The sequence below is a fragment of the Panthera uncia genome, assembly GCF_023721935.1.
Source record: "Panthera uncia isolate 11264 chromosome B3 unlocalized genomic scaffold, Puncia_PCG_1.0 HiC_scaffold_1, whole genome shotgun sequence".
NCBI lineage: Eukaryota > Metazoa > Chordata > Mammalia > Carnivora > Felidae > Panthera > Panthera uncia.
In genome coordinates, this window is record NW_026057582.1 from 27,435,730 (window position 1) to 27,463,659 (window position 27,930).

At 45.0% G+C, this 27,930-nt stretch overlaps 2 protein-coding genes across 3 annotated transcripts; one reads left to right on the plus strand and one right to left on the minus strand.

Annotated features, from left to right (window-relative positions):
• Window positions 1-85: 85 nt before the first annotated feature.
• On the minus strand, window positions 86-14,900 carry COQ6 (coenzyme Q6, monooxygenase). Its single transcript, XM_049611408.1, has 12 exons — window positions 14,665-14,900; window positions 9,752-9,886; window positions 8,326-8,384; window positions 7,911-8,034; window positions 5,044-5,174; window positions 4,251-4,358; window positions 4,098-4,160; window positions 3,807-3,914; window positions 1,167-1,369; window positions 973-1,088; window positions 643-809; window positions 86-213 (listed from the first exon to the last, which is right to left on the minus strand). Exons 1-12 carry the CDS (start codon window positions 14,828-14,830, stop codon window positions 184-186), a joined length of 1,410 nt encoding a protein of 469 aa, XP_049467365.1. The 5' UTR covers window positions 14,831-14,900; the 3' UTR covers window positions 86-183.
• FAM161B (FAM161 centrosomal protein B) lies at window positions 9,396-27,883 on the plus strand. 2 transcript variants are annotated; one of them, XM_049611396.1, is made up of 9 exons: window positions 9,396-9,800; window positions 17,358-17,680; window positions 18,723-19,273; window positions 20,859-21,205; window positions 21,513-21,640; window positions 23,557-23,721; window positions 23,926-24,025; window positions 25,882-26,024; window positions 26,790-27,883. In XM_049611396.1, exons 1-9 carry the CDS (start codon window positions 9,651-9,653, stop codon window positions 26,926-26,928), a joined length of 2,046 nt encoding a protein of 681 aa, XP_049467353.1. In that variant the 5' UTR covers window positions 9,396-9,650; the 3' UTR covers window positions 26,929-27,883. The 2 variants fall into 2 exon arrangements, with proteins under 2 accessions (XP_049467353.1, XP_049467354.1); XM_049611397.1 differs by lacking the exon at window positions 9,396-9,800 and adding an exon at window positions 15,018-15,200.
• Window positions 27,884-27,930: the final 47 nt, after the last annotated feature.

The following is a 27,930-nucleotide window of genomic DNA, read 5'->3' on the forward strand; positions in this document are numbered from 1 at the left end:
TGCCCTTCTCACACTGAATTTATCTGTCATTCATTATTTGGGCTCCACAGGCCCATTAAGCAGAGGAGAAAAAGAGACTAGAGAATTCTAATGTAAAGCAAATTTATTAAATCTTGAAACTATGTGATGGTCTTAGGAAAAGATGTTCATTTTTCATCACCGTAATCTCCCGAAGAGGAGCGCTCATTTGCTTGCAAAGGCCATAATCTGTTCCTGGAGAAAAATGAAACAGACACTGTAAAGCATGGAGGCAAGTGAAGAAAATAGTTTAAAATATTTTTTAAAAAATTTTATATATAAATCTCCAAAGTGATTAAAGCAAAACATTGGCAGAAGTCCCAGACAGATACTCCTCCCAAGAGTCCCTCCAAAGTGTCTTTTAATAGAAGTTTCTCAGGAAAGCAGCTGGCCAAGCAGCAAAAGGAGTTTAAAACATCTTTAAAACTTTAAAAGTTCCTATTCACGATTTTTCCTCATATGAAGTTACTGCTTACATGTGGGCTCTAGCACCAAGCCCAGCAAGGACTTTTTTGCTCATAACCAATGGGGAAGGTATTCAGAAAAAAATTCAAAGAAATTCAGAATAATTGGCAAAGTCCTCCTCAGTGAGCAGGACTCGTGGAGAGCCATGAGTGACCTTACTTTGAGTGGAGATACTGCATTTGTAGCCTGCAAGCCCCACGTCCTGAGCAGCACAAGTGGAGTGGCACTGGTGGAGTAGAGCCTTTTTAGGAGGTCAGTAGCAGCCAGAAGAGCAGTGTTGTGACGCTGTCGATCCGTCTCATAACCGGTGAGATGGCTCATAGAGCCTGGAGGAAAGGTATAAATCCTTAAAGCAATAGTGAAGTTCTTTGCCAGCAAACCAGACACATTGAAGTCTACCATATCCGGCTGCTGAGGGACATTTTGGGGTCCTGACCTTTCCTAACCACATGATCTCTGGATACTTCTCTGAGGTACCTGAACCCTTACCTAAGTCCTTCCCATTGAAGGCTGCAGCACTGAGGTGATGGACCAAGCTGGAGATATCCCCAAAGCCCATGTTGACACCTTGTCCTGCAAGTGGATGGACTCTGTGGGCTGCATCCCTAAAAAGAAAGCAGAGTTCAGACGCGGCCTCCGCAGCAGAGTGCGAAGACGGCAGCCCTGCTGTGTTGTCATCTTACCCAATGAGCGCCAGCCGAGGCCGGACGTATTCAGCAGCATGTCCCAACCCGAGTGGAAATGACATTCGGCTTCTGGCATCCACTCTGGCTACACTTGGGGGCAGCTGGCGAGCTGAGACCTTAGTGGGCTTCAGAAAGGCAACAGCATATTGCAGCATGGCGCCAGCCGAGTCGATGAAGTCGGTGTGGTTAGCATCACTCCACTGAGTAGTGTCAGCCGTAAACAAACCGTGAAAATTCACCAGTGATTAACAGGGAATTAAATCAGCAAGGAAATACATTTTATAACTACAGCCAAGAGTTAATAGTACCTCACATGCCAAACTGATCTAGACCGCAGGTGACAGGCCCCCTTAAACAAATACAGAACACAACTTCCCCCAGGTTTTAGGCTCAAGCCAAACTGCTCGTGAGCTGCTCCTGTCTACCTCTGAACTTCACCTTTCACTTCACCTTAACCCTTAAAACCACACACTAGCCACAGCGTAGCTCATTCTACAACATCCTCTTGCTTCTGGCATTCCCCACTTTGCTAGAATGTCCTCCTAGTTCACCAGGGTAACCCTCATAGCATCCGGAAGCTGTCACCACTTTTTGTGAACCTCCCTGCAAACCCTCTTCTGTGCTCCAACACCCTATAAATACTTGTACCACTGTTCCCAAACTGTCACTTAAGTACCTTTCTCCCTCACTTGTCTGTGAGCGGGGACTGTGTCTCATTTGTCCATTTCCAGACTCTTCTACATAGAAGGCACATGTAATTGTTGCCAAATGAATGCACTGAAAACGTCTGTGCCAGGAATACACGCTAAATGACCAGAGGAGGGGTAGAGTTCACCATTTACTTCGGAAGGCACTTTAGCCTAAAAGGCTCTGCCCCTTTTACTCCTGTTGCTGCTCCAGAACAGTGAAGCCTAAGTTCTTCAGTGTAAAACTACTGTGAAGTCACTAGTGAAGTAGTAGAGAGTTTGGTAGTTAAAACCACAGCCTCAAGGACCAGCCTGATTTCTGAACCAGCTTTACCGCTAGCTCTATGACCTCGTTAGGCAAGGAACCTAGCTGTAAATGAGCATGATCATAGCACCTACCTCAGTGGTTCACTGCATTAAATACATGCAGGTAATGCTCTTCACCTGCACATGGCACACAGTAAGCACTCAATAAATGTTGCTGATTATTACTATTAGTGAATTTTAGATAAATGTGGTATTGAAGCTCCAAAATTACTAGTGCCAGTATTTTTTTTAATTTTTTAATGTTTATTTTTGAGAGAGAGGATGAGTGGGGGAGGGGTAAAGAGACGGGGAAGACAGAATCTGAAGCAGGCTCCAGGCTCCGAGCTGTCAGCACAGAGCCCGATGCGGGGCTTGAACCCACGAACCTTGAGCCAAAGTCAGACGCTTAATCGACTGAGCCACCAAATTACCCCACTGGTGTCAATACTATTAAAGGCTTTATGTATCTGCTCCAGAATAATCATTACCATTTGTTGAGCACTTACAACGTACTAGGTATGTTCTAAGCATTTTACATAAATTCTCTCATTTTTAAAAAAAAAATTTTTTTTTTAACATTTATTTATTTTTGAGACAGAGAGAGAGAGCATGAACAGGGAGGGTCAGAGAAAGAGGGAGACACAGAATCCGAAACAGGCTCCAGGCTCCGAGCTGTCAGCACAGAGCCCGATGCGGGGCTCGAACCTACAGACTGTGAGATCATGACCTGAGCCGAAGTCGGACGCTTAACCGACTGAGCCACCCAGGCGCCCCAAATTCTCTCATTTTTTAAGTCTTTAGACTTTTGGGGTACCTGGTGGCTCAGTCGAGCATCTGGCTATTTTTTTTGGCTCAGGTCACGATCTCATGGTTTGTAGGATCGAGCCCTGCATCAGGCTTCAATCTCTTTCACACACACGCACTCTCAAAAATAAACTAAAACAGTCTTTAGACTTTTTATTATTATTAAACTCTGAGAGGCTGGTGATACTGTTTCCCTTTTCTAGGAGATTAACAGAACCATAACAGTATTGAATCCATGTCTGTCTACAAAACTTTTAAGTTTATATTTATTTTGAAAGAGAGCATGTGTGAGAGAGAGCACACATGTGAGTGGGGGAGGGGCAGAGAGAGAGAGAGAGAGAGAAAGAAAGAAAGAATCCCAAGCAGGCTCCACACTGTCAGCACAGAGCCCCACGTGGGGCTCAAACCCATGGAACTGTGAGATCTTAACCTGAGCTGAAATTAAGAGTCAAGACCCTTAACCGACTGAGCCACCCAGGTGCCTCTACAAAACTTAGCTCCCTGCTGAAATGTGCTCAGCTCCTCTCCAGAACACTCCTAATGAATCAGGCTTCCAAAGTTCATAGCTATTCAAAACTAGCCAAATATTACAGCTTCAAAAAAAAAGGCCAATGCTAACTACTGCCCAGGCAGCTGTTTCAGTCAGCACAACAGCCCACAACCACAAAAAAGCACAGAAGTTATTAATTTCCATTGTTTTTCATTTCCCAGAATGCCCTCCTCTTCACATAACCCACTTACAAAGGGGCAGCTGGTTGGTTATTCCTTTTTCCTTCATCAAAACACCTTTCTGTATCTACCACCCTGCAACACGTCATCAGCTGGACAAATTCATACTCACAAAGGCAGAGTTAATGGCATCCACAAACTTTTCTTCATCCATGCTCACCAGTTCTGCTGCGTGTTCATGGGATGTGGACCAAACCAAGGAACTCAAGGTGTCTGAGAGCTGTGTCAAAAGAACACCAATGCTAAGGGCTAAAACTTCTGTTCTTGGGAGCTCTCAAGCACAAAGGAAGTAAAGTTAGCTTGGGCATATTCCCTAGAAAGCAGAAAAAGGTTGAGAGAAAGTGAAGCCCTAAAAGAGGAAGGCTGGGCATGTTTAAGCAGAGTAGCCAGAAGGACTTCTTACCGGGAGCAGAGCAATGGGCCCAGAGGGAAGAAATCTCTGCCAGGCTACATTGTTTTCTGTGGCCTACAATTGAAAGAAAAGAGTTCTCACGAGAGGTACTCAGTACCCATTAAACACGAGCAGGGTCCCCAGATGGTGGGCTCAGGACTTTACCTCCGATAAATGCAAAGTAGCTACAACAGCAGACTGATCATAGTTCCAGCTGACGTTCTGAATCCCAGCAGCCTGCCGCACTCCTGAGTTGTGACCGTCTGCACCAATCTGCATGGAAACAAGAGCCTGTTAAGCCTTATAACTTCTGAATACATGAAACTGTTCCAGAGGTTTGTTTCTGTCTCCTTAAGTTTTCTCTAGGTCCACCTGTTCTCAAAGCCCATCTGTAGCAGACAACTTGTTACCACGCTTGCCTCACAGCCCCTGGAGGGGTAGCCTTACCTAGGTGACCCCAGTCTCAGCTAATGGACCAAATCTGGACATGTCCTCCATGAGGTACTAGCCAGAGGTTAGCTTGGCCAAATTCTCCTGATGTTTGAACTAGAAATCAATAAGGCAAGCACTGGAGCTGAACACTCCTGTTGTAAGGTTAGGAATGGATGTCAAGTAAAAGAGGAAGCTGGCAAACAAAAAAAAGGGGGGGGAATACAATGAGATGGATTGACTACAGGACTCCTGTGAGGGAAAAAAGAACCTCAATTTCCGGTTTTTGTCCCTGTGAGGCCAGGTTTATTTCCAGACCTAAGATGGTCTAGGAGACTGCTTCCTATACAGGATTTACAACGACACCATATTAACTTGAGTTGGCCTAGGTGGGTACTGGTCCTTATAACCAAAAGCTCTGCCAAAAATTAACTTCAACTATAGCTTAGATCTAAAAACTAAAGGCCTTAGAGTTTAGAATAAGCTATGGCTATGCAAGACCCCTGGCAAAATAAGAATTTTCAACTACCAACAATTTAGTCTGGAGGGTGCTGCCATCACCTAGGGTAATATGAACCCAAGGGCTGGAGTCTGTCATGGGAAATGGATAAGGCCAGGTATAGCCGACTGCTTTGCTCCTGTAGAGAACCGTCACACGGTCTAGGAGGTCAGAAGAGAGAAAACAAAACATTAGAAAGGCAGTCCACACGGCTGAGAAAAAAGCCCTAACTAGATCTAAAGCGAGCTCTCAAGACAGCTGTCTCTTATCATTTACCCCTAAGCAAGAAAAGATCTAACAAATAACTCCTATAATTAATGCTATGGTCTGAGAGCTGATAAATGACAAAAGTCACAGGGATGAATCAGTGTCAAAAAAAAATCAACTCTCACTGAGTTACCGGCCTGCACCAGGGATTCTTTCTTCTCATCTCCACACTCACTGCCCTTGTAGTTTCCCTCTGTGCCTAAGCGAATCCACATGTGCTTTTGGAATAAACAGGGTGGGAATCCCATGGGCCCAGGTAAGTTCTAGATTTCATAAGATTTTTCTTGCCATTGGAAATCGTTTTACTTTTCTGATCATAAAAATGATACACCTACTGGAAGTCTGAACAACAAAGATTTAAAAGGGAGGGAAAAATCACCCTTAATCATATCATTCAGAGGCAACTACAGTTAAAGCTTTGCCATCTAGCTTTCCAGGTGATTTCCTATGCATATAGACACAGTGCACATGTAGGATATGACACATACTTTTTCCACCAATATATTACGGAACATGTTTGTAAAGTGACTAAATATTAGGTGTAAGTTATCTTTAAAAGCTGCACATAAGTGGGGCGCCTGGCTGGCTCCGTCGGTAAAGCATGAAATTACTTAAAATCTTGGGGGCGCCTGGGTGGCTCAGACAGTTAAACGTCTGACTCCTGATTTTGGTTTGGGTCATGATCTTGTGGTTCATGGGTTCAGGCCCCACACTGGGCTTCACACTGCTGACAGTATGGAGCCTGCTTGGGATTCTCTCTCCTCCTCTCTCTGCCCCTCCCCTGCTCACTCTGGTACTCTCTCAAAATAAATTTAAAAAGGGCACTTGGGTGGCTCAGTCGGTTAAGTGTCCAACTCTTGGTTTTGGCTCAGGTCATGCTCTCATGATTTTGTGAGTTGGAGCTCTGCATCAGGCTCTGCACCGACAGCACAGAGCCTGCTTGGAATTCTTTCTATCCCCCCACCTCTCTCTCTGCCCCTCCCCATCTCGTGCTCAGTCTCTCTCTCAAAATAAATAAACATAAAAAAAATTAAATAAACTTAAAAAAAATCTTTAAAAAAGTTGCACATAAGTTGATTACATGGATAAGTTATTATCTCATATCAGAAAGCTAGAACTCTGAGATATTTGCAAATTATGTATCTGATAAGGAATTCATATTCAGAATATATAAAAAACTCTTGTAACTCAAAAAGAAAGACAATCCAGTTTTTTTTTTTTTAATGTTTATTTATATTTATAGAGAGAGAGTGCACAAGCAGGGGAGGGGCAGAGAGAGGAGGGAGAGAATCCCAAGCAGGCTCCTGACTATCAGCGTAGAGCCTAACAGTGGGGCTCGATCTCACAAACCATGAGACCATGACCTGAGCCGAAATCAAGAGTCAGATGTTCAACCGACTGAGCCACCCAGGCATCCTGACAATCCAGTTTTTATATGGGCAAAAGATTTTGAATAGTCATTTCTCCAAATGGCCAATAAACAGAGGAAAAGATGGGAAATACAATCAAAACTACAATGAGATACCATTTCAGTCCCTAAGATGGCTATAATAAAAAAAAAAAAAAAAACATAATAAAAAGTGAAAAGTAAGTGTTGGTAAGGATGTGGAGATACTGGAACCCTTATATATCATTGGTGGGAAAGGGAAATGGTATAGCCTCTTTGAAAAAGTTTAGTAGTTTCTGAAAATGTTAAACACAGAATTATTATATGACCCAGCAAGTCTACTCCTAAGTATCTACCCAGAAACCTATGTCCACGCAAAAACTTGTACACAAGTGTTCATAGCATTATTCACAATTGCCAAAAAGTGGAAACAATCCAAATGTCCATTAACTCATGAATGAATAAATGAAATGTGGTATATCCACATGATGGAATACTACTTGGCAATAAAAAAGAATGTAATACTAATAGGGCTGCAACATGAATGAATCTCAAAGATATGTTCAGTGCGAGAAGTAGACACAAAAGGATACATATGTCCTGTATGATTCTATCTATATGAAATGTCCAGAATAGACAAATCCCGAGAGACAGAAAAGTAGATCAATGGTGCCAGGGGCTGGGGTTGGGAATGGATGTAAATGGACATAAGGTTTCCTTTTGAGGTGACAGAAATGTTCTAAAATGATATTGTGATGGTGGCATAACTCTATAGTTACGCTAAAAATCACTGAATTGTACACTTAAAATGGGTGAATTCTATGGTATGTAAATTATACCGGAGTAAAACTGTTTAAAAAAAAAAAGAAAGAAAGAAAAGAAAAACCCGGGGCACCTGGGTGGCTTAGGTCATGATCCTGTGGTTCCTGAGTTTGAGCCCCGTGTCGGGCTCAATGCCTGCTTCAGATTCTGTGTGTCTCTTTCTCTGCCCCTCACCTGCTCACACACTCCCTCTCTCTCCCTCCCTCCAAAGTAAATAAACATTAAAAAAAAACTAAAAAATTAAAAAAAAAAAAAAAAAAAAAAAAGAGAAGAACAACCCTAAAATACCCATCAGAGGATTTCTTTATGGTGGATGTTCAGTCTCTGTAAAAGGCGTCCTTTTTTCCAGTAAGTCCTCTGATAATTCTAAAGTAGTTCACCTTCCAGAGTAAAAGGAAGATGTAAGAAGTGGGTGCCTCACCCGACACAGCCTCCAGCTGCTCAGTGAGAGCGCACATTATGACATCATTCTCCACTATATAGCCCATGTCGTCCAGATTATCCTTATCGAACATTATCAGGGCCTCTGAGCAGGCATCCCACACCTGGAAAACACAAAGGGAAACTTGTATTATAACCCAAGGAAAAGAAAGCATTACTCCAGTCAGAAACTACTGCTTTCCCAAGTGACAGAACCAGAAAAATCACAATGTCAGTCCCTCTGGCAGGAGACAGAAGGTAAGAAGAAAATTCTCTCGAGAATGCTTCCCCCGACTCCTTAGACTGAGTGGGAACTTCGATTCTTCCCACTTTCACAGAAAATACGGAGAATATGGACTTCAATATCTTAACCCAAGACAACCAAGATATCTTGCCAAAAGTGATAAAGAAGGCACCTGCATTCGCCGAAAGGCTCTGTATCTCATGTTGCAGATGTGGTCCCAGGCACCAAAACCTACAAAAGAAAGGATCTATATATAGGCCAGAGCAACCTTGTGGGACCACACCCTTCCTAGGCTCTCCTTGTCTTTCTAACCTCTGAAGTAAGAGGTTGTTTTCAGTGTTCTCCAATGACAAACTGGAAAATACTTGCCATTTCTTCCTGTTTGATGCCAGGAGTTAAGCTACTCTGCTCCCCAATTCAGATTATATAGCATGAAAAAAGGCACAGCTTTCATAATCAAAAAGTCAAATCACATTAAAGTTAGGGGAAAGGGGGGTGCCTGGGTGGCTCGGTCGGTTAAGCATCCAACTTCAGCTCAGGTCATGATCTCATTGTTCGGGAGTTCGATCCCCACATTGGGCTCTGCATTGGTGGTGTGGAGCCTGCTTGGAATTCTCTCTCTCTACCCCACTCTCCTCTCTGCCCCTTTCTCACTTACACTCTCTCAAAATAAATAAGTAAACTTAAAAAAAAAAAGGGGGGGGGGATAAAAAAGGAAACCAAACCCACATTGTTTTTCACCATCCTACAGAAGTTAAACTCTGAATAAAGACTATTTTGGGGGGGCAACTGGCTCACTCAGGGCGCGTGACTCTTGATCATGGGGTTATGAGTTCGAGCCCCACAATGAGCGTAGAGATTCCTTAAAAGTAATATCTTAAAAAAAAAAAAAGACTTTTTCTTTATTGAGCACCTACTTATGTGCCCAACACAATTCTAGGTACTGAGCATAAACTGTGAAACCAAACAGACAAAGTTCCTGCCCTTCTGCAACTAACATTCTGGCTGGAGACACAGACGGTAAAAAATACGTAATATATTGTCAGGTAGTACTAAGTGTTATGAAGAAAAAGCAGTGTAAGAGGCTAAAGAATGATGGAAGAGTCTAATTTTTGACAGGGTGGTTCTAGATAGGATAGCCTGAGGGAGTAACATTTGGCAGAAACCTAAAGACGGCTTTCTAATGGGTTCCATGTGCACACATTCCATCTATACTCCAAAAGCATCTAGCATGCAAACTCCCTAGCTCCCCAGAGGGCTGACTCTGGGAGTGAAGAGGGTGCTCCTACCAGAAGTGAATGGTCATAATTAGTTCATATAGTTTCAATTCCATCAATTCATAATGACCCAACATCACAAAGGAAGCCTACATGATGGACCCACAGGTCCCAAGGAGGTCTTTCTCAGACTAGGTACACTTTTAACAGTGTCAGGGGTCCTCATCTTCAACGATGAACTAGATAACCTACACCATCCCCCCCCCCCCCCGCCCCCACAATGAGCTCCCTCCTCACCAGATGCTCTGGAGACTCTGCCCTACAAGGCACACTGGAAAGCCAAGAGAAACAAGAGACCGGTTCTATGAAACATCTACTCACTACTGAGAAGGGTTGCAGAGCCAGGGGAAATGGAGCTGACTCTGTTGCTGTAAGTTTCTGGCAATTTCTCCCATACTTTTTTTGGACCTGCTTCTAGCAACAGGATTTTCTTGTCACAAAAATGAGTATCATGTCCTAAAAAAAAAAAAAAAAAAAAATCAACATTTTACATCATATCAGAATTTCTTCCTTTTCTTGTTTCCAAGAGAAACAACAGATTAACTAATTCATTCGCTCTTAGAATACATATTTCTCACAGGGCACACAAAAAGGAAACACCACACAGAATCCTAAGCAAGAACACATACCACTATTTCAGCCATCTGAACTACCCGGCCCATGACTTTAAGGTTTCTCTAGACAGTCCAACACCTGCCATTTGCACAGAAACAAATAATGGCAAAATTCATAATGAGCCAGAATTCCTTAGAGAGGAAGAAGCAAAAGAGAAAGGCTGAAGTACTTAGACACCAGATACTCCTAATCTTGAAACTATTTCAGTCACTAAAAATATACAAACGCTGCTCAACAGAAAAATGGAATATTCAACAAGCAACATTTATTGTGGCGTCAAGATTAAATCAAGAATAAAGAATTCGTTTGTAAAAGAAAAGGAGCCCAAAAAATACATCAACTGGGCCTCCAACTCTGGTCCTCAAACATCTATATAGGGAAGTAAAAAGGGATTTTGTTACTGGGCAACTGCAGCACAGATACAGTCCCGCCACAATATCCCAGAGAAAGACATGGAAACAGGAAGCAGGGAGTTGCTGCAGCCAAAAAAGGAAAGGAAAAAAAAATGTGTTAGGATCACCAGAGAAGAAACACCGGAGATTTTACTCAGTAACGATAAAAACCCCACATTCTCCGGAATCTAAACTAGAAGAGTGGCATTACTGGAACATTCAACTGAGGAGTGTGAAAATCAAGGTCGCTCCAGAGGAACAGGCAGTGAGCAGCACGGAGACACTACCACGTTCGCCTGCCCCCCACCTTGCTGCGCTGCTGTTTTGCACTGGAGGCCGAGGGCAGCCACACTCCCCCGAGGACCGCCTTCTGGCCCATCATACCTCTATGCCTTCTAGTAGCTGCTCCACCCCAATGTTCACCGGGCCAACTCTTCCCTCTGGAGCCGGCTCGCTCAAGCCTCACCTCCTCACCTGCTCCCCCAGCAGAGGTCAGCTGCTTGTCCCTCTGGGGAGCTTTCATTTTATTCTTCCTTCTATTATTTACAAATCTTTCTCTTTAGCTAGATCTAAATTCCTTGGGGGCAAGGAACCACTTCTTAGGGCTAATATTCCCAAGCAGCACATGCCATATCTTCTCAATCCACAAAATATACAATGCACGTTTTTGTTAAATAAGACACAAGGAAACTAACAGAAAAAGTATATTTCCAAACACATTATAAAATAGGTTCAGTATTTTATCTTTTAGCTATTTAAACTAACATTTTTGAAAACTTATTTGGAAAAAAAAAAACACTAGAGAATACAATTTACAAATAACAACGAGAGGAAAATATAGATATTTCAAGACTGAAACAAAAACTAATGTGAGTCTGAAGAAGAATCCAGGAAAAACTGACTTAAGGGGGAAAATGAAGAGCCTACTGAAAATTTTTCACTTTTATTTTATTTTTTATTTTATTTATTTATTTATGTTTTAATTTTTCACTTTTAAAGCAGCTGCCCAAAATTAAGTGGATTCTGAGGGGCACTTGGGTGGCTCAGTTGGTTAAGCGACCAACTCTTGGTTTTGGCTCAGGTCATAATCTCATGGGATCGTTGAGTTTGAGCCTCACGTCGGGCTCCACACTGCTTGGGATTCTCTCCCTCTCCCTCTGCCCCTCCCCTGCTTGTGCTCATGTTCTCTCTCTCTCAAAATAAATACACTTAAGGGGCGCCTGGGCGGCTCAGTCGGTTAAGCGTCTGATTTCAGCTCAGGTCACGATCTCGCGGTCCGTGAGTTCGAGCCCCGCGTCGGGCTCTGGGCTGATGGCTCAGAGCCTGGAGCCTGCTTCGATTCTGTGTCTCCCTCTCTCTCTGCTCCTCCCCCATTCATGCTCTGTCTCTCTCTCTATCTCAAAAATAAATAAACGTTAAAAAAAAAAATTAAAAAAAAATAATAAAATAAATACGCTTAAAACGATTAGATTAAGTAGATGTTGAAATAAAAAGGTTGATCGCCACATAAACTACTGACAGTATTCTCTGGAATACAAGCTGTGATAATCAAGGGGAAATATTAGCATGCTTGAGACTTTTCTCAATTTGGTAGGTTACTTGACTCAACAGGAGAAAACGATCCCACACACACCTGCCTGTAAAAGGCTGAGCACCTGCCAGCGTCCCAACTGCTTACAGGAAAAAAGCAGCAGCTTGCTCACTGAATAAACTGCATGAGAGATTTCCAAACCTTCCGGAGCTCCAGCTTTCACCTTTTTAGCACTTACTATTTTCTCTGAGCTTTTTAAGGAAATTAGTTGGTGTGTGAAATTTTTCTTTTGTAAACCTGTGTTTGGTAGTTTTGACTTAACTTAGAGCAGTGATTCTCACAACCTGCTGTATTTGGGCCCTTGACCTTTCTTTTGTAGATATATACAGAGAATTCTGTACTGTGAATGCTTAAAGTCAGTCCTGACTTTATGAATTTATACTTCTGTGGAAGAGACAGGAAAATAAACAATTACAATACAGAATTCTGTTTAAGGTTGATAAAAGAAAGCCCTGCTGCTCTCCCTCCTTGAGGTGTTGGGAGAGATGGTAAGACAAAGAACAAAATAGGAAGGGAAAAACTTAAATACAAACATTAACACTCAAGGTGTTAGTAAGACTAGAAATTTTTTCAGGTACATATCATACAGAATTCTATGAAAAGTTAAAAGCTAAAGTCACCAATCGCTTCTCGGCCTTTTGGCTAAGATCAAGTGTAAAAGCTAAAGTCACTACAAGATTAAGCTCTTCCCAGTGCTTCTCACTCTCAAAAGTGTGGTCTCCAGGCCTCCACCTCTGCGGGTATTTGTTAAAAATAAAGGTTCCTGGGCTCCGCCTGGATAAACTCAATCAGTCATACTTTAGCCCAATTACCAATAGGTACAACCAAAATGACGGTTAGAAAGCAAAGGTATATACCTGCCAGAAAGTTCTGTGTCTCAAAAAGGCTCTGTATCTCCTAATTACTGACTTTTGAGTGCAAGTTACTTAACCTTTCTGAGTTTTACCTTCCTTATCTGCACAACCTACAATCAAGATTATGAGGATGCAACGTGGGGTCAACTACACGTCAATGAAAAAAGATTGTGAGTGGGGCACCTGGGTGGCTCAGTTGGTTGAGCGTCTTTGGCTCAGATCATGATCTCAGTCTGGGAGTTCAAGCCCTGCATCGGGGCTCTCAGTCTGGGGTTCAAGCCCTGCATCACTGCTCTCAGCACAGAGCCCACTTTGGATCCTCTGTCCCGTGCTCTCTCTGCCCTTCCCCTGCTCACACTGTCTCTTAAAAAAAAAAAAAAAAAGTTAATTAAAAAAAAAAAAGATTATGAGGGGTGCCTGCATGGCTCAGTCAGTTAAGCAGCCGGCTTTGTCTCAGCTCATGATCTCATGGTTTGTGAGTTCAAGCACTCCTTCAGGCTCATACTGACAGTATGGAGCCTGGATTGAATTCTCTCTCTCCCTCTCTCTCTTAAAAATAAATAAACTTAAAAAAGATACACATACATAGAAATAAAATGGGGAAAGGTTCTGAATAGGCATTTCTCTAAAGATACACAAACGGCCAATAAGCATATGAAAGGATACTTCAACATCCTCACTCACTAGGGAAATGCAAGTCAAACCAGGAAATACCACTTCACACCCACTAGGAAGATTACAAACAAAAATACAGTATCAAGTGCCGTCCAGGATGTGCACCTTGAAATACCATTGGGCAGCTCTTCAAAACAGTTAGCATGCGATCCAGCAATTCCACTCCTAGAAATAGAACCAAGTAGCCAAAAATATGTTTACACACAAGCTTGTACACAAAATAGCATTATCTGTAATAGTCCAGAAGTGGAAGCAACCCAAATACCCATCAACAAACAAACCAAAGGTAACAAATACATTCACACAATGGAATATTATTCAACCATAAAAAGGAAGTACTAGTGGGGCACCTGGGGGGCTCAGTCAAGTGACTCTTGACTTTTGTCATGATCTCCCAGTATGTGGGACACAGCCCCCATCGGGCTCTGCAATGACAGCACGGAGCCTGCTTAGGATTCTCTCTCTCCCTCTCGCTCTCTGCCCTTGCCCTGCTCGAGCGCTGGCTCTCTCAAAATAAATAAACAACAACAACAACAAAAAAGTACTGGTACAGATACAACCTGGATAAACCTTTAAAACATTAAGCAAAATCGATGTATATAAAAATGTCAGGAAAAAAACAAATCTAGAGAGACCAAAATGTTCAGGAGTGGTTGCCTAGGGTTGAGGAGCTTTGGGGGGAAATGGGCAGCGACTCAGTGGTTCCTGTTTCTTTTGGAGGGGGGAGGGTAATAAAAATGTTCTAAAATTTACTGCGGGGATGGATGCACAATCTGTTAACATACTAAAAAACCATTAAACCGCATTCTTTAAATGGGTTAATTTTATAATATGCAATTATATCTCAAGCTATTTTTTAAAAGAAACAAAATGCCTAGCCCAATACAAGGCCTGATACGTTCAGACTGTGCCCATTCCTAAATTACAAAGGGCGGGATTTAGAATGACTCCTAAGGATCCTCCTCCCACTTCTGACCCTTCGGAATCCTGAAGGACCAGACGCTTGCCCTGGGGCTCCTCTGGATAGGGGAAAGACCACAAAACCCGCGTCGCGCAGGGCTCCCACGGTCCCGCTCCTCCCCACTACCTGCCTGGAGATGCGCTTACCCAAGGCACAAGCCATGGCGGCGCCCACCAGGCCTCCGCCCGACACCACCACATCGTACACGGTGTCTGCCTTGGCGCCCGACCACCGCCGGCAGGAAAGCAGCGGACCTCTCCCGGCAGCTGCAGGTGCAGCCCTCCACCGGCTCAGAGCCAGGCGAGCCGCCATGACGCTGACCTGCAGTGTACTTGGCGCCCCGCTAGGCCCTCCTTTTGCTGCACTTCCGGAGCAGAGCCCTCCAATCACTAGCTGCTTCAGTTGCGGCTTTAGAACCGGTTATAGAATGCGCAAAGAGTAGGCCAATCAGAAAACGATCCTTGCCAACTTGGGCGGGAAGAATTAGAGGCTCCCTGGGAAGGGGGACTGGTTCAGGCATCCGCCTGGGAGCCAATCAGAGACCTGATCGCGTAGCTAGTGCAGCCATCGCAGCCAAAGCGTAGCACGCCGCTGTCACCGCCGCTTCTTTTTCTGCCCCGCGGAGAAGATGACCGTCGGGAGGCCTCCGGGAGCCTCCGGCGGCGCTCAGTGGAGTCGGCAGGTGAGAGAGAAAGAGAAGGAGAGGAATTCGGTGTGCGCCCGGAAAGGAGTCTCTAAAGAGGAAACTGTTTGTCATTGCCTTGGAGACAGACGTCAGGGGCGTGTCGCGGAGAGGTGTGGGATTAAAATCAGCAGCGTTTGGGGACCCGCAAGGGACTCTCTAACGGGTTGAGCGTTATGTTAGGCCCTTCATAGACCCACAGCAGTGGCCCTCGGTTTTCGCTTATCCTGTCAACTACCCTAAGACTAATAGTACTATTGCTGTCTCCATTTGGTAGAAAAGAAAACTGAGGCACAGAAGAATCCATACAGAAAGTAGATTGGTGGTTGCTTAGGGCAGGCTGGGAAGGAAGGGTCGAAAGGACTAGGGAAAATAGTCCCTAGGAATGACTGCTAAATGGTATGGGCTTTCTTTGGGGGGGGGGGTGATTAAAATGCTCTAAAATTGTGACGGTTGCACAACTCTGTACTAAAACTCACTGAGTTGTACTGTTTCAGTAAGTGAGTTGTGTGAACTGTATGGTGTCTCAATAAAGTCGTTTTAAAAATTTTTCCCTAAGATCACATGCTCCTCAGTAGCAGAGCAAGGGCTGGAGCACATACACACCTTTGACTCAGAATCTAGTGTTCTTTTCACTATTAGAGCTGGACCTTGGAGAACCCAGGAAAACCATCACCAATATCACCTGGAGGCCTGCAGCAGCCTACGCCTCACTGATTTCTTAGACGCAACTAGTCATTGTCTACGGTCCAATCCTGGCCCCACACCAGCCTCTCTAAGGATATCTCGAGAATACCACTGTCCTCCAGCCACACTGGCCCTCTTTCTAACTCTCCAAGAGTCAAGTTTGTTCCTGCCTCAGGTCCCTGCTTCAAGGCCTTTGCATTTGCTGTTCCTTAGAACTCAGAACCCTCTTACCCCAGATCTTAGCAAGGCTGGCTCCCTCTCATCAATCAGATGTCAGTCCAAAACTCCTCCACAGCGAGAAAGTAAAGATCAGCCCAGAACTGAGAAAGTCCAGTTCAGACTGTAATGAGGCCAGCAGCCAGATTAGCAGAAAACAGTGTTTCTCAAAGGGCCACAGTGTGCCTACAAAGAGACCAACACCCCCTTCTAAATGATGATGCTTAACTACCAATTACCCAGCTCCACCTTGTTCTAGTTACCTTTTCAATAAAAATTGCTGTCACCCACATACCAAAGTGTGCCCTCTTCATGACAGCATCCATCCAGAATGGATCCAGAGGGATCCACTCTCTTCCTCAGAATCATTCAAGAAAAGCCAACCCTAGAAAAAGCCCCTCCCCCACCCTCTTACTGAAAGTCCCCACTCTTCCCCCCGCCCCCACACAAGTTCCCTATAATTTTTCCTGGTGTATTCCAATAAATTAATAAGCCTAACTCTGACTACAGATACATTCCTAGTGGTACTTGTGATGGGATTTTATGAACAGAAAAGCTTCCTAAAGCCACTTCATCACTGTGTAATGTCACAATTTATGGCTTTTATTGAATTTATTATCATATACTTGTCTCTCTCCCTCTCATTAGAATGTAAGCTTCATGTGCTTGACTCGTTCTCAGCCTAATGCTCAGTGCACATAAGACACCCAAAAACTATTTTCTAAATGAATGGAGTACTTAAACCCAGTTGGGTTCCCACTTTCTACGACATTGTTCTTTCAGCTAGACCACATTGTCTGTCCTGTTAATTACTCATTCCTAGTAACAGGTGGGATATTAGGTAGACTATTAGGAAAGCAGAGGTGTAGACAAAGGAAGCAGGAAAAGCAAGACTGGAAAAAAGTAGGTGAAACCCAAATAGGGCAAGGCCCAGAGTGTGGCCAAGGTCACGGGTAGGATTCCTGGAGTGCCAGGGGCAGAATGCATGATACAGAGTAAGTACTCTGCAAATGCTCACCGCACATGAAGTAGGGAACCAACGTTAGCCGTCTGCTTCCCTTTCCTGCCCTTCAACCAAGCATATGCCCACATACCAATTTGTGAAATGTCTTTAAAGCAAGGAATACATCTGATTCTTCTTCGTTCCTTCCCAGTCGCTAATATACAGAGACCTATTCAAAGTGAAATTAACAGTTAGGCTTTGAGAAAATTTGAAATTATAGTTGACCCACAGTCTTTTCTGTTTCATTTTAGATATTTCCCCCCAAATCCTCCTCAGACACAGAGACGGAAGAAGAGCTGTCTGGGGATGGGCTGGTTTTGCCCAGGGCTGGCACACTCGATGACTTCCTCAGCCTGGAGGAGGAGACGGTTTCTAATTCTTCAGACTCCACTGGGAGCTTTTATGAGACCCTGCAGGTACTAAAGCCGAAAGGCAGGTGGTGCCTGTTGGAATCCCTTTATCAGAACAACCCAGACAGTGGCGAGAACTTCTCTGAAGACGATGAGGACCTGGAGAGTTTCTTCCAAGACAAAGGCAGGGGGAAGCCCGAGGCCCAGTACCCGGCATCTCCGAGGTAAGGAAGGCCCTGCAGTTCAACAGCTGCTTCATGACTCTGGGCCTCATCCTCTTCCTCAGTAAAGTTGTCCCTTACCGAGGCTCCAGCTCAGAATCAGGCCTTCGGAGCCAAACACGTTCTGATTCCTACCCAGCAGTCCTAAATCACTTTGGATAACCCTTAGTCATTGGAAGCACTCAAATTGATTAAAGGGATGCCTTTGTCACTACCTCCCTGAGAATGGCAACAAGGTACGTTTACCTTGGCCCAGCCCTGTTATATGCGCCTACACCGTATCTTATTTTCTCCTCCCACTAACCCTGTAAGTAGCTATTATTTTTGCCATTCTCCAGATGAGGAGATTGAGGTTCCAAGCAAACCCTGCCAAAGGTCACACAGCTGGTAATTGTTTGAAGCAAGATTTGAACCTGGGTCTGACTCCAAAGCCTTGCTCTGCACCATTGCACTGTTCTCTCTCCCATATGGAGATAATGGAATGCAGGGCAACCGGTGGAACGTGAGACTCTTGATCTTACGGTTGTGAGTTCGAGCCCCACATTGGGTGTGGAGATTACCTAAAAAGAAAATCTTTAAGGGGCACCTGGGTGGCTTAGTCGGTTAAACATTCAACTCTTGATTTCGGCTCAGGTCGTGATCTCACGGTTCATGAGACTGAACCTGGAGTCAGGCTCTGGGCTGACAGTGCGGAGCCTGCTTGGGATTCTCTCTCACCCTCTCTCTGTGCCCCTCCCCCACTCACACACTCTTCTCTCTCTCTCAAAATACATAAACATTTTTTTAAACATTAAAAAATTAAATCTTTAAAGGAAAATATTAGAAGCAAAGTGGCAAATCTTGAATCAATTCTGAGGAAAGACTTTCAACTAGGGCTGCTAGATGGCCTGAGGGAAGGAGCAAGGCACAGGCCCAGACACCTGCGGGGCTGTGTTAGGCTCAGGATCTAGCTGCCGTCTTCTGGGAGGGAGGTGTGGGAAGGAGCAGGAGGAGGAAAGGGCCTCCAGCCTGGCCTGGCCTCCGCACAGCTGCTTTCTCCCCCCAGGTGCAGCTCCCCACGGTGCTGCAGCTCCCTGAGCAGCCTTCCCTCCGACACTCCCAAGGTTCAGCCCCAGCCACCTTCAGGCTCCAGGCCTCCCTCGCAGCACAGAAGCATCAGCTCCTGGGCATCAACCATCACGGTCCCGCGGCCGTTCCGCATGACACTGCGTGAGGCCCGGAAGAAGGCGCAGTGGCTGGCCTCACCTGCTTCCTTTGAGCAGGAGAGGACGCAGGCCCAGAGGCAGGCCCAGGAGGAGGCCGAGTGCCAGCGGCAGTTCCGGGCACAGCCTGTGCCAGCACACGTCTACCTGCCCCTCTACCAGGAGATCGTGGAGCGCAATGAGGCCCGCAGGCAGGCAGGGATCCAGAAGAGGAAGGAACGGCTCCTCTCTTCCCTGAAGCCCTTCAGCTTCCTCATGAAGGAGGAGCAGAGAAAAGAAGCTGCTAAACAGAGGGAGTTGGCTGCCACAGCTAAGGCCAACGTCCCCAAGCAGAATGCCACCAGAAGGATCCCCAAGTCCATTCTGGAGCCAGCCCTCGGGGACAAACTCCAAGGTAAAGACATCCTCCCCACCTTGCTGCCTCCTACCTGGGGAGTACCAAGACGTGCCGTGGAGACTTAGGCTCGGGGGGCCAGCCTGGCTTGGAGATAAGTTCATTGTTCGGGCGGATGGGCCTCAAGGCCACGCTCCATGCCGGCTGGGTCCGTCTGTATCATGGGGGAGCCCTGTAAGGAGTGGAGAGTGAGAGGTCATGCAGCCTTCTCCAAGTTTGCCCTGATGACCTCTCTCTCAGTGAGTGGGTGTGAAGGCGTCTGCAGCAGCACAGGTACAAGAACAGAGAACCAGGGAGGCATCCAGGGACCAGCTTGGGCCGGTGCTACCACCAGCTGCCCCTGAGGGAAGCTCCTACCGCCTGCCCCCCCCCCCACCCCCCATCCTGGTGACCTTGCACATTTCAAGAAATGTGGTACGATGAAAGGACTCAGGCTTTACTCATTTAGTAATGTGTCAAGCCCCAGGCACTCCTCTGTGTTCAATAAACAGACATGGAGTTTGTGGACAAGGGAGGAAGACAGATAACAGACAAAAAATTACAAATGTGAGGAGTCATTTGCAAGGATTAGAGGTGGGAGCCTCCAGGGTCATATAGAGCACATAATAGAGGGACCTAACTTAGGACATGGTGAGGCGGTGGGGACAGATAGGGAAGGTCCCCAGGGAAAGTGAGCACTGAGGCTGACCCTGAAGGATGAGCAGTGTGTTTAATTCAGGGAAGACGGAGGAAGAGTGCATCAGAGAGAGCAGCGTGGAGGTAAGAGGAGGCTGAACACATTCAAGGGATGGGAGGAGGATGGAGGGTAGAGAAGAGGGAGCAGGGAGGGAGAGGCAGGCATGGGCCAGACCTGGGGGAGGGGGAGGAAATTTGGACTTTATCCCAAGGGCACCGGGGAGCTAACTGAAGGGTTTCAAACAGGGTGGCTCAGGATCAGATCTACAGCTCAGAAAGATCACTCTGATGCTGTGGAGATGATTAAGGGGGAGGGACAGGACCGGAGGGATGCTGATCTATAGGACACTATGCCACCAGTTCAGCGGAGAGACTGAAATTAGCAGCAGGGATGGTAAAGAGAGACCAGACCGGAACATGGTTAAAGAGGAGGAGACTGCAAGACGGGGGACTGATGAGAGAAGGCAGGCAGGAATGATTTGGGCAATAACCTGGGCCTCTGGGTGGATGGCGGGGCCCTTCCTTGAGCCAAGGAGACCGGCTCACCCCTCCGGCTTGGCCTCTGAAGGAGGAACCGCAGAGAGCGCTCAGTAAACGTAAATGGTGGCTGCCTCTGCAGCCTGCTGGCACATGGCAGGGTGTCCTGGTGAACATTTAGGAATGAGCTCTCTCCAGAAAAGAAGCAGCAAGCTGATTTGTAGTGTTTGCCACTTTCCCTGGTAAAAATACACCTATTCTGGCCAAGGTGGAGCTTCCCATATGATGTCAACTGGTTCACAAAATCCTGCAAAGCTGGCAATCGGCTCCAGCACAATACTGCACTAGAGCTTTAGAGGGAACCTTCTCCAAACCTTTAGGTATGAGGCGGGGTCCCCTGTCACCCATCACCACCCTGACCTTTTCTCCACAGAAGCGGAGCTCTTCAGGAAAATTCGCATCCAGATGCGAGCCCTAGACATGCTCCAGATGGCCTCCTCCCCTATCATCTCCTCCAGCAGCCGGGCTGACCCCCAGCCTCGAACAGCTACCCGAACCCAGAAGGAAAAGCTTGGGTTTCTGCAGACTGACTTTGGATTCCAGCCTCGTGTGAATCCTGCTGTCCCTGACTACGAGGGCCTTTACAAGGCCTTCCAGAGAAGAGCTGCCAAGAGAAGGGACACCAGAGAGGTGACTCACAACAAGCCCTTCTTGCTGAGAACCGGCAGCCTGCGTCGCGCTCAGCGGCCCTGTGACACCACCACCTCTGGAGAGAGGAGGGTGAGAGCCCTGGGCAGTTACGGGAGGGTCCTGGCCTGAGACCCAAAATACAGAAATGGGCCGGGTCTCAACATACGGCACTTCTCATGACATTTTTGTTTTTTTTAAAAACACTGGCTCAGCTGTTGGATTGATATCCAACTCTTGGCCTGGTAATAAACTTGGGAACTCATTACTCTTTCCTTAATCCCAGGGAAAAAAAAAAGATTCCTGGTCTGACTAGTCCTTCACTGAAATTGAATCCTACTTACAATAGAAACTAATCACACGTTGTTGTCCCACCAATACCAGCCTTCGTTTCTTCTAGGACTCTCCACAGTCACCAGCCACACCCCTGCCAAGGAGTCGTTCTCTGAGTGGCCTTGCTTCTCTCTCTGCCAACACCCTCCCTGTGCACATCACAGATGCCACCAGGAGGAGGGAGTCTGCAGTCAGGTGAGTGGTCAGGCTCGAGATCTTGGCCCAGGACCAAGTTCAGTGGTCAGTGCTCGGATTCTGGCCCAAATGCTAGAAACCATCCTGCTGCTGGGCCTCCTCTCCTGTTACTACAGAGACCTAAATGGGTGGAAGGGATTTCTCTGATCAGGACAGGAATACAGGTAACTCTCCACATGTAGTGATGGAGAACATCTGGCCATCATTCATGGGGGACTTACTCTGTGCCAGTCACAATGTTAAGGCTGGAGATACCTTATGGAGCCCATAGTTTAATAGCTAGTATGAAATATAGAAAATCAAAGAACTACTACTTTGTGAGTAGTGCAATGACAGGGAAATACAGGGGACCTGGGAGGCTCTGGGCAGCCTGGGGCAGGGTTCTCTTTAATAGATGTCTGAAGAATGAGGAATTAGCCAAAGGCTGGAAAGAAAGAAAGTTCCAGAGAGAACAACATAAGTGAAGACACACAGATGAGAGAGGAAGCCATTAGGAATAGGAATTCAGAGAAACCTGTTGGCAGGTGGCTGACCCTGTCACAAAGAGAAGGCATCCACTGCACAGATTTGAGATTCTCTGAGATTCTGCTAGTTCAACCGAACTAGCAGAGTCGGTTGGGAAGCAGGAGCCTCCTTACTTTTTCATTCTTTAACTGGCCTCTGTCATGGTGTTGTTCTCGACGAGCCAGCGCCCCAGCAAGTGTTCCTCCACTAGACCTCTGAGCTGAGGTCAGCACGAAAGGTTGTGGTGTAACAAGCAGTTTAGCGCTGGGAGAGGACGAGCATCTTAGTGCTTTCCTGTGGAGCTAACCAACTTGGCTCTTTAGGCTCCACAACAGGGATTTTAGAAATATATTTAGAATCCAAGAGATACTCCCTTCTTCCTCAAATGTCATAGTCAGAGCTACTAAATCAAGGCTAAACGCATCGGTGTCCTGAGGTCCCAATAAGGTAGGCCTTATGGGCCAGAGGCTGGCCCCCCGAGGGGATATCCATATTTGCTTCCCAGCAGTGGGGAGTTTGATATAATAGCAGACTACACTTTCATGCCTTCAAGCAAGAATCTTGGTGGGTTTTTTTTTCTTTTTTTAAAAAATGTTTATTTTTGAGAGAAAGCATGAGTGGGGGAGGAGCAGAGAGAAAGGGAGACAGAGGATCCAAAGCGAGATCTGTACTAACAGCAGAGAGCCTGATGCGGGGCTGGAACGTGAGACTGAGCCACCCAGGCGCCCAGTTGTTTTCCCTCTATAGTACCTTGTCAAATGATACTTACACAGACTAAGTGCTTGCTATAAGTTAACCCCAAACTGTGCATGGAAAGAGGCCTATTTCCAGTTCTCTGTGGTCCCAAAGGACCATGAAACCAGGCACCTTCTAGCCCACTGTTTACAGTGTAGTGGTCAGGGGCAAAGGCTTGGGAGTCAGACATACTGGTTCTAACCCTGGCTTTTCCACTGGCATGCTGGGTAGCTTTGAGTGAGTGGTTTATCCTCTCTGAGGCTCGCTCTCTTCACCTATAAAAAGAGGGGCTTACAGTTCTTACCTCATGGGGCAGTTCTGGAGATTACAAAAGATAATTGATATAAAGCACTTGATTCTTTTCTGCTCTTGGTTCAGAGTAGAGTAGCTCAGCAAATGGCAGCTATTAGTATTGTTTCCAGACAGGCCAGAAGCCTTAGTGTAAGGATATTGTATTTCAGTTCAATTATTGAACTTCTCCTGGGGCAGAAAATCACCATGTCCATAGTGCTGGAAAGGCTTCATTTGCCAATCTCAGAATCCTATTCTTTCTGAAGCGCCGGTGTGGTAAATTACCCCACTCATAGAAAACACCATTTCACTTTCCAGAGGTTACTAAGAGTGCTTTTAATATACTCAAGTTGGTCATCTGTGTGTTTTTTGCCTCCTTTCTTCAGAAGTTCACTTGAAAAAAAGGACAAAACAGATGAGAGTACTCAGTGGTTGGAGATGCACAAAAAGAAGTGTCAAGCGATGTCTAAATCTGTGACCTTGCGTGCAAAAGCCATGGATCCTCATAAAAGCCTGGAGGAAGTGTTCAAAGCAAAGCTGAAAGAGAATCGGTCAGTGTCCTCCATGTGCCAGGGGGGTCTGTCTTGGGATCCAACAGATCATTGCCCTTGAAAGTAGGCTCCTATAATCGCACACAATCAAGGATTTAGTTTTGCTAGGCAGTTAGGAATTTACAATGTCTTTGGGAGTTACTCTGCTTAATTGGAATGAAGGGTTGGAAAAAGAATTCATTCTAAAAATCTTGTTAATTCCAGGAACAATGACCGTAAAAGAGCAAAAGAGTATAAGAAAGAATTGGAAGAAATGAAGAAGAGAATACAAACAAGGCCCTATCTCTTTGAACAAGTTACCAAGGTAAAACTAAGCCATCATTCTTCTCTCTCAGTCTTGGATGAAACTGCTTTTAGGAATGATGGAACAGGGGGGCACTTGGGTGGCTCAGTCAATTAAGCCTCTTGAGTTCGGCTCAGGGCATGATCTCATGGTTCTTGAGTTTGAGCCCCATGTCAGGCTGGGTGCTGACAGCTCACAGCCTGGAGCCTGCTTTGGATTCTGTGTCTCCCTCTCTCTCTGCCCCTCCATCACTCATGCTCTTTCTCTCTCTCTCAAAAATAAACATTAAAAAAAAAGAAATGATGGAAAAGTTTAATATCTGGGTATTAAACATTTCCTTGAGGATCAGAAAGATTCAAAATTGAGCCTGTTACCAATTTCCGCCCAAAGAAGTGGTGCAATGGTGAACATTGCTTGGACTGATTTCACCCTAGACTCCAGGGGCATCTGTGAGTGTTCGCTACAGTCTAGCTTTCACTAGAGTGAGGGCTAGATGCCACATACACAGTAACAGTCTGGCTGTGTTAGTGAGAATCCCTTTAATTTACTAACATCATCCCTTCCCCTGCAGTGCTGGTGCCCTGGGCATCCCCAGCCTCTAGAGCTGTGGCACATTTATAGGTCCCCAGAGGGTGGGATGCTCACAAGCACCCCAGCAAGCCCTTTTCAGATTAAGTGGCTTTCAGGATGGAAGAATCATTTTAAGATGTTCTCTAGACTTTTAGGGAAGTTGGATCCAGTTGAGATCTCCTCCTTAAGGGAGCTCTGGAGCTATCTGAACAGCCTTAGAAAGGCCACTATTCCTGGAAGTTTTGGGCTGTATCAGGCTGTCGATCCCTCTTCTCTCTAGTTTCAGACAAAAGTTGGGGTTCCCTAGTAACCTGGTTCCAACTGCTGGACATTATCTCCATCTTACAGCCAGTGTGTTATCTAGGCATTTCCTGAGTCCACCCCTCCCCACCCCCATACATACCACACACACACTTGCACACATGCTGGACTGTCTGGACTGGATTTACTTAGCAACTTGCATTGTTCAAAATCTCTCATGATCTTTCCTCTTTATGTTAATTCTTTCCAGCAAAGCTCACTCTCAGATCTCAACAGATCTTTCACCACTCTAGGAAAAATACAAAGTGCTCTATATGATTTTGCTACTAAACATTTAAATTAAAACAAAAAAATAACCTTTTTCTGGTCCACATACAGACCATCTATCCTGTTAAGAGTGTTACTAGTGCAGCTTATTTTCTATTTGTTATATATTAGTGTTCCTGATGATGGCTTGATTGCTTTTATTTATTTTTTTTTAAGTTTATTTTGAGAAAGCACGGGGGAGGGGCAGAGAGAGGTGGGGAGAAAGAGAATTCCAAGCAGGCTTTGCACTGCCGGCAGAGAGCCCTACACAGGGCTTGAGCTCACATATTGTGAGATCATGACCAGAGCTAAAATCAAGAGTCAGACGCTTAACTGACTGAGCTACCCAGGTGCTCGTGGTTGCTTTTAAATCTTAAAACATTTTTAGTCCATTTTTTTCATCTGAGTCTTACTTGGTGGTCCAAAAATCTAAATCCTTGCTTCTCAAAGGTGTGGCTCCCAAATTCACAGTTGGCATCTCCTGGTAGTGTTAGACACAGAGTTTCGAACCTTATCTAAGACCTACCAAATGAGAATCTACATTATAACAAGATCTTCAGGTAGTTCCAATCCACTTTAAGGCTTGAAAACAGGCTCTAAGTAATTTTCATGTAAATCTGTGCCCAGCACTAATGGGGATTGGGTTAGGGGACAATTTTAGGCATGTGGATTAAGCAAGTGATTTAGAATTACCTTGTAATTCACAAGACAGCTACAGCAGATTTGTTTCCATTCCTCAGGACCTTGCTAGGAAAGAAGCAGAACAACGGTATCGAGACACCCTGAAGCAGGCTGGGCTGGATGAAGACTTTGTGAGGAACAAGGGTGAGGGCACCAGGGCTGTACAATGGAAGGAGCAATCAGAAGTCCCTGAATGTCCCAGGTAATAATCTCACGTGCTCCTGTCACCCTGTGGCTCTCAGATTACGATCCCTAGTAATGCCACTGGGAGGGACCTTTAGAACAGCCACACATATTTTGAGATCACAATCCTGTATTTATAGAATACTAACCCAGAGATCTCCAGATAATATATTTAAATTGGGAGAAGAAGTGCAGTTGTTATTGTTAATAAAATATAACCATTGTATATTAGGTTTAGGTTCCTTCGATTTGAAACAGATCATTTTTCCAATTCTAGTTCTAGGGCCATCAGTCAAGAATATTTTTACTTCACTTTTGAGAGACAAACATATGTATTTTTACTTACTATAAAATGATAAAACTGCTTTTCTAACACTTTTTATTTTGTTTGGGTAATTGAAAGTAAAAACATTTAAAGATGCATGATAAAAGGTATAATATCCTAAGCAAGCAAAGCCTGTCTCTTCCCCCCCCCCCCCCCCCCCCCCCCAGCATGATCACCGTGGCTTGTTGAAACCTAGCACTCTTTAAAAAGTAACTCATGAGCACCACCCCTCCACTGGAATCAAAGGGAGAAAAGCATAGTTATTGCCATTATTCTCAACTTTGTTTCTTAAATCCTAATGGCTCCTCCCCTAATTCCTATCCCAGTTCTCCCCCTAGAAATTTAAATTTCCCTTTACCCCCCATATAAAATAATGAAAATGTTGAAACCATCCTTAAGCCTTACATAATGCTTTAATTACAAACATTTTATTTCATAATGCTTTAATTTATTCTGTAGCACCCATGAAACTACAAAACTCGGCACCAGAAATCCACAGCAGGATTTAGAAGAATCTCTACAACAGCCTACAAGCCCCAAAAAAGAACTGAAGGAGCTGTCTCATGAATTGCTAGATAATTTCAAATCACTTGCTTAATCAGTAGCACTTAAAATTACTGCTTTTCAATATTAAGTAACTAACTTGGGGTTGAGTCAAGGCTGGCAAAACTTGGCTTTTGAGCCAATGGCTACTCTTGGAGAATGAGGATAAGAAAAGTAGCAAGAAAAAAAGTAGCAGGTAACAAACAGGGAATGGTTTAAGCAAATCAAAGTGAAAAGCCTCAGGGTGGAGGATTCAGAGCAGAGTTAAGCATTCTCGCTTCTTGGGCTTCCTACTTAAAAAAGGAGCACACACCCAAATGCCTACAGGGGCCAGTTAGGAAACAAATGGATCACATGGGCTGGGTCTAAGGTACACTATTAATAGCTAGAACCCAGGCCCAGAATTGCCAGATCAGCAACTGAGTTTTCAAACAGAAGCCAGGAATTTCCTGTTGGCAACCAATTAAAACATTACTTAGAAATATTGTGTGGGAAAACAAAACACTTGCAGGAAGACAGGTCTGCAACTTCTAGTACATGGTTTCTTAGCCTCAGTACTATTGATTTAGGGCCAGATGAGTGTGTCGGTGTTGGGTGTTGGGAGAAGGAGCTGTCCTGTACATTGTAGGACGTTAGCAGCATCCCTGGCTTCTACTCCCTGGATGCCAGTAATGCCCTCTCCACAGTTATGACAAAAATGTCCTTAGATATTGCCATATGTGGGGCAGTGGGCAGGCAAAAATGTTCCCAGTTAAGAACCACTGCTCTAGTATAAAAGTAAGGGCTACAGAAAATAAAAATTGGCATTTTAAGAATACAAGATATTGACATGAACTCAATCTACATAACAAAGGGTGATTATGCATGTCATTAACAACTTAAGAACTATAACTACTGAATTTAAAACGGCAGTTAATTTTTCCTGTTATCTGCTTAAAATATGCCACTGTGTGCATGGTATGTGCGTAAGCCCGAGGTTCATTTTCAATAAATGTGAAAATTCTCTGACAGCCATGATTTTCTACTAGTAAGCGGTCTTTGAAATACTTTTCTTCTC

What these genes read in the sequence shown, in the direction of transcription:
- COQ6 (XM_049611408.1), bottom strand. Translation starts at nt 14,830, where the DNA reads ATGGCGGCTCGCCTGGCTCTGAGCCGGTGGAGGGCTGCACCTGCAGCT. An exon ending in GCAGCTGGAGGCTGTGTCGG is followed by an intron (nt 5,175 to 7,910) that starts GTGAGGCACCCA and finishes CTGACCTCCTAG; the next exon opens with ACCGTGTGACGGTTCTCTAC. An exon ending in CCCTCCAGACTAAATTGTTG is followed by an intron (nt 4,359 to 5,043) that starts GTAGTTGAAAAT and finishes GTTTCCATGCAG; the next exon opens with ATTGGTGCAGACGGTCACAA.
- FAM161B (XM_049611396.1), top strand. Translation starts at nt 9,651, where the DNA reads ATGAGCTCCCTCCTCACCAGATGCTCTGGAGACTCTGCCCTACAAGGC. An exon ending in AGGAGGGAGTCTGCAGTCAG is followed by an intron (nt 21,641 to 23,556) that starts GTGAGTGGTCAG and finishes TCCTTTCTTCAG; the next exon opens with AAGTTCACTTGAAAAAAAGG. An exon ending in GCAAAGCTGAAAGAGAATCG is followed by an intron (nt 23,722 to 23,925) that starts GTCAGTGTCCTC and finishes TGTTAATTCCAG; the next exon opens with GAACAATGACCGTAAAAGAG.